The sequence below is a fragment of the Charadrius vociferus genome, unplaced genomic scaffold (genome assembly GCF_000708025.1).
Source record: "Charadrius vociferus isolate BGI_N301 unplaced genomic scaffold, ASM70802v2 scaffold172, whole genome shotgun sequence".
NCBI classification, from domain to species: Eukaryota; Metazoa; Chordata; class Aves; order Charadriiformes; family Charadriidae; genus Charadrius; species Charadrius vociferus.
In genome coordinates, this window is record NW_009647217.1 from 5897 (window position 1) to 11510 (window position 5614).

The window sequence follows — 5614 nt, forward strand, 5'->3', positions numbered from 1 at the left end:
CCTTGACTTCGTTTTCACTGTAAGAGGCTGTAGTTGCTCAAATAAAATGTTTATACAAGTAAAACAGAAGCGATAAAGAAATATACACCTTGGAATCTGTAAAGCTTCGGACTGATTTAGGCCTTGCAGACAGGGGCTATCCGTACGGGTTTCCTTTAGAAAAAAAGGATGTAACAGTCATACTTAAAAAATACCACCCAAAAGAACAACAAACAGCACTGCAAAGAGCCCCGTGGCACAGGCGTCTCGGAGGACCGAAATGTCAGTTCTAGAGTAGCGAGGAAGGGACCGCCTTGTGCGGTGCTTACTGGATGATTAAAATCCTAAACTGAGCAACTGTTAAAAGCCAGCGACACCACACACAGAGAGGAGCAGAGAACAGGACAGCCAGCGGCACCTGAACGACACTGCCCCCGGGGAAAGCTACGTGGGAGGAAGGTGCCCCACTAGCGGGCACGGAGAAATAAGCACAAGAACAAGCACCCGGGAGTGTTACACGAGTTCGGTTAACTGGTTGTTTCTTTACATTTCTGAATTCCAGTTTCATGCTGCTTCAGAAAGAAGGAGTGAGAAAGCAACACGTGCCACACAGAACCCCCCAGGAAAACAGAAAGAAAAAAAACCAAACCAAAAAAACGTCAAAAGGTGGGACCGAGTTTGGAAAAATGCATCTGTTCCGGCTTTTGCAAGTGGAATGTGATTCTTGTTCACAGGCTAATACACAGAGCACGATCCCTACCGCCGGGAACGGCGAGCCAGGAGCTGTGTGCGGGCTGTCAGAGACAGGCTACAGGGGTTCTAGGACAACCACAGAGCAACAAGACGTGAGAGGGGCACAGAGTGACGGTGCCGTTCTCGCTTTAAATGAGGAATGGTTTAAAAGTAAAACTCTTCTTCAGCTAATTTCCTCCTGCAATAAAACCAACCAAGCCGGCCCTCATACGTACAAGACCAGTTAAACGTTAGCCTTCCCCCTCAAAACACTAGGTACGAACATCCGGTAACATTCTACAATGGAAAGTGCTTTAAGAAAGAAGGATTCTGTAGTGCCAGTGATAGAACTGATCTGATGGGCTGGATGATGCTGTTAACGCTGACATCGGCTACTCAGGCCAGGGCAGCTCGTTTCTCCTCAGGGGTCTCCTCCAGCAGCTGCATGATCAGTTCATGGAGGGGTTTGCAGATCTTTGCGTAGCCCCCTCCCGTCAGGTGCAGGAAATCGAACATGTCGTGGTACGAGATGGTGCCATCTGAGTGCACGAACCCGACGTCCACATCCAGAAGCTGGACGTTGGGCAGTTTGGGGAGCGAGGCTTTTAGCAGATGGTTCACCTTGGCATTCTTCTGTCGCAGCGGGTTTGGCTTCTCTCCACGAGGTAGCAGGCCCTGGCACAAGAAGGAGGCAAAAAAGAGCTTCAGACGGCTTTGGCGGCATAACAACGCCCGCTTTCCCTTCCAACTCAGGCTGCCTTTCAAGATTTAAGATGTCCGTGACAAGAGGAACTCAGCCCTCGAATCAGCCACTGTCCATTCCGACCTAATTTGAAATGCGGCTGCACGCACAACTGGCACAGCACCTGCGTGGGGGTTTTTTTGTCTTCTCCCTTAATGCATCGGTTGTGCTCTTTGTGCAAGCTTTCAGCAGTGCACTGAATGCCATCGCCCAGCTCCTTAAGAGGACAGGCACCGGCCAACCTGCCAAGACAAGGAAGCCAACTGGGATTTCCACTCCCAGCTCTGGCCTGGGCACCGTTTTTCACCTCACGGGACTTCTTCAACAACATTTCTAAGTGGGACCGCAATACCGCTAATGGGACTCGTTACGCCCGTGTCTGGAGGGGCTGAAAGGATGACTTCTGCAAAGCCAAGTGAACAAGGGGAGCCACGCACAAAGGAGAAGATAAATAAAGTGAGTGCCCTCCCCCGTAACGATCAGTAACTCCCTGTATCGCAGAGGCACGGTGCAGAGAACCCGGGGCTTCCTCAGAGCAGTTTGTTTCCCCGGTGCTCCAGGAGACCTACCAGTACAATAACTTTGGCCTGTGGCTGCTGGCTGTTTATCAGGTGCACGATAGCCTCGATTCCACCCGCTACTTCTTCTGCTGTGTTTTCGTGATTATTTGTTCCGACCCAAACAACAATGACCTGCAAGGAGGAAAAAAACGTTTGCAACTTTTTCAGGACGAGTTGCAATAGGCTTGCCGACCCTGAAAACGCCGGGTAAACATCATCTGCGACCAGTGAGCTACGTGAAGCGTCAGGCTGAAGGCCCAACCCCGACTGCAAGGTCTTCAGCTGCCAATTGCGCCCATTTCTGAATAGCATCCTACGAGCTTGTTGTAGCCCTCGGTTGGGATGAAGAACTGGTACTGCTGAAGCTTTTCTGGACAGCCTGAGAGATGCCTCAGCCCACCCGTTTCAGAGTCTCCTGGCCAACGCACTTGCAGGGGCCTACGTCAGTCGAAGAGGGTAACGTATATTTATACAGTACAGCGCAAGCTCCTTAGCGGCAGGGGTAACCGTACAGCTCTGCTTTTTACTTCAAAAGACTGCAAACTGTTAAAGAGCAGGCTGGAATACGAGCGACACTGCCTGCCTCCCTCCCTGGGGTACGCGCTGTGTCACAGCACCCTGGGGCACTGCCCACCGCCTTCAGTGAAGACGCTCGCAGGAGGGCTGCAGCTCTCAGCGCAGACCGGGAAGCTGATCTTCACCGCGCATCCTGAACATCCGTGCTAACTCCTTCTCGAATGTTTCACCATCCCTTTCTAGAGGCTGAGACCGCATCTTAGGCCTGAGAGAGACACTGCAGCTCCAAACTACACCTAGCTATAGTAAATCGTAGGCCTGATTAACATTTTTGCGAGGACTAGAAGGCCGCCTCTATTTATTGATGACGCCTTCCCATTTGCGTATTCAGCAGTGTAAACTTCTGGTTTAGCCAAACACATTTCAATACCTGACGCACACTCAGTGCCAACAGTTGCTCAAACAAAAAGTTCTGCTAACAGCTCACTCGGTTCTGCACCACTCAAGCACTGAAGCCTCTTCTAAGTCAGCACAGGGCTGCCCGGTTTGGTTTTCTGCTTATACCTTCGGTTTAATGTTCTCCAGTTCACCATTCTTCAGTCTCCATAGAACATGTCCCGTGGTGTCTCCACCAATTCCAAAATTCAAAGCGTGAAGTGGTGAGAAGAGCTCTCGCCATATCTGCAATCAGAAAGCAATTTGCTATTTCAGAGCAGCATCCTGATCACGAAAGACACTACACAGGCAAGCGATGTCTTCAAGGACACTGAAAGCAGCCACGAGCCTTCCTCCGAAAACTCACTTTCATAAAGGGCATTTACACACAGGACGAGGCTTTACTCGGAGGTCCCGAAGAGATGGAGTTGCTGATGTTCAAGCACTCCATCCTGGCACAAAGGAAGGCGCAGCGCTCTCGAGCAGCTACTTGAGCAACTCGCCAGAGACAACGGGAGTGCTGGATCTGTTGCAGACCCCAGTGTCCCTAGCTCCCTTAAGTACAGGGCTTCTGAAGAAAGTATCTATGACCTGAAGAAATCCTTTTCATCACCAGGGAACAAAACCAGAAATAACAGAAGAGGCTCTTGCAGGACAAAGCTGCTCAGCTGCCACCATGGCAGAGCGGCAGGACTCTTCTTTGCCCCAACAGAGTTTTAGAGAAATGCCAGTGTGCCAATGCCCATAGCACCCCAAGTGCTAGAGGGTTAAACGCGTTCTGCCCACGCAAGATACGCCTACGGAGAATTCGATGGCGTGCCCTCGGGAGTTTGGAATCTCAGAGTCAAGGGACTAGCAAGGGCTTGTGTACATGTGTCAAAATGGAGGCGGTCAGTAATGGCTTCAGAGAAAGACTGGAAAAGGCTTGCAGAGATAAACCAGCAAGGCTTCGTACAGGCACTGGGAAGTTAAGGAAATAAAATAAACCTGAAGGGATGGCAGTAAAATCAGAATGGAGCAGAAGAAATTGTCCATATTACAGCCGATGAGCAGTCACCTGGTTAGAGAGAGAAACACTCTAATTCCTATAACCCCGCCACTCGCCTTTCTTTAACAATACCTCATACTGCTGTAGCAACTGCACCATGGAGTCACCCACGAAGAGCACGTCGGGCTCCTTGTCTTTGCAGTCCAAGACAAATCTATTGTGCTGTCAAAAGAAAGCAGCAAGGTAAGCTCCAACAGATAGCTCCTCATCGGTATCTCTGCTGCAGGACGGAAAGGGACAGTTGCCCAACCAGTTTCCCCTGCTGCCCAACTGTGCCATTCCCTCCAACACCCTCGTCTTCGTTAACCCCTGAGCTGCTGGACGCTCCTCCCGACTACACTGACCGCAGCAACAATCTGAGTTCCAGGAGGAGCAGCACCTTCTCTACTCTACGTGCTACACAGATGTAAAGCCGTGAGCTCGTCAGACACCCATTAGATTCAGCAAATACAGAACAGAGAAATTAACGGTTAGTCACTGCACCGAGTACCCTCTGGCTATTTCCCCCTGTCTAGGAGGAAGCGCCACAGCAAGGGACAGGCAGTGCAGGCACTTCAGCTCTGCTATTTTCAGCTTTGTCATTCCCTCGCAAAGAGCAAAGACGTATGCTGGAAAACGCTGCTTTGCACTTTGTGTAACAAAGGGGCTGGCGATTCCTCCCAGCTAAAGGGCCAACAGGAGTATTTTCTGAAATGGTTTGACAGGGCAGCTTTCAGGTCACACAACAACACTGCTTTTTGCCTTGCTTCATTGTTACAAGACAGACATGTACCGAAGGCCTGCCAGCTCTGGGGCGGCAGAACTGTTACGACCTCAGGGTCAGAAGTGTGGCAATTCCTCGGAATGGGAATTGCGGCCAGATGGGGCCCCTGCAGCCCTTGCCCAGCAGCAGCCCCTCGGTAGAGAGGATGTAGCCTCATACGACCACCGCCCCTCCCAGCCTTACCTGTGACATCCACCGGTCATCTCCCTGAATATCTTCAGCAGCATGTGGAACTGCGGCTGGGTTTGAGTCCCCCTGGCTCATTCTATTCCTGCGGAAAGAGTATTTTAGACGAGCTGCTTTCAGCGGCGATTGCAGCGTGCTAGCGCTGGGGAAAAAGCCCGGCTGGCTAAAAACTGCTGCACTTCCTGACATTCACAATGGACAATTCATGCCTATTCCTACGCTTGTTGACTTCTGGCTGACAACTAAACGCGTTTCATTCCACGCACGACTGCCAGATCGACTCTGCAGACCGCCCTCCTGAAGCCATCTACCGACCAGACGCTTATGCACGCAAATACAGCGTTACAAAAATGAAAGAAAAGCTCATTTACAGAGGATGTTTTGCAGAAGCGCACCTCAGCTACGCCAGGCTTTAATAACATAATCATAAATGCTAGTAGTCCGAGGATTAGCCCCTATTAGTATCCAGATATCCAGCTTACAACCACTGAGCTCCGCGGTTCGGGTGGATTATCTGGCTTCAGGGGACAGTGCGCCACGGCGGTGCTGATCCCCAAGGATCTCCGCCAGAAGAGCCCGGGACGGCGGGCTAACGCCTCCCTGCGCAGGAGCACGGCCCGGCCCTTCCTCCCGCAGGCAGGCCGTGCCCGCAG

At 51.3% G+C, this 5614-nt stretch overlaps 1 protein-coding gene across 1 annotated transcript; it reads right to left on the minus strand.

Annotated features, from left to right (window-relative positions):
• Positions 1-384: 384 nt before the first annotated feature.
• PAFAH1B2 (platelet-activating factor acetylhydrolase 1b, catalytic subunit 2 (30kDa)) lies at positions 385-5040 on the minus strand. Its single transcript, XM_009895919.1, has 5 exons — positions 4959-5040; positions 4085-4174; positions 3094-3210; positions 2023-2145; positions 385-1386 (listed from the first exon to the last, which is right to left on the minus strand). The coding sequence occupies exons 1-5, from the start codon at positions 5037-5039 to the stop codon at positions 1108-1110; spliced, it is 690 nt and encodes a 229-aa protein (XP_009894221.1). The 5' UTR covers position 5040; the 3' UTR covers positions 385-1107.
• Between the last annotated feature and the right edge of the window lie 574 nt (positions 5041-5614).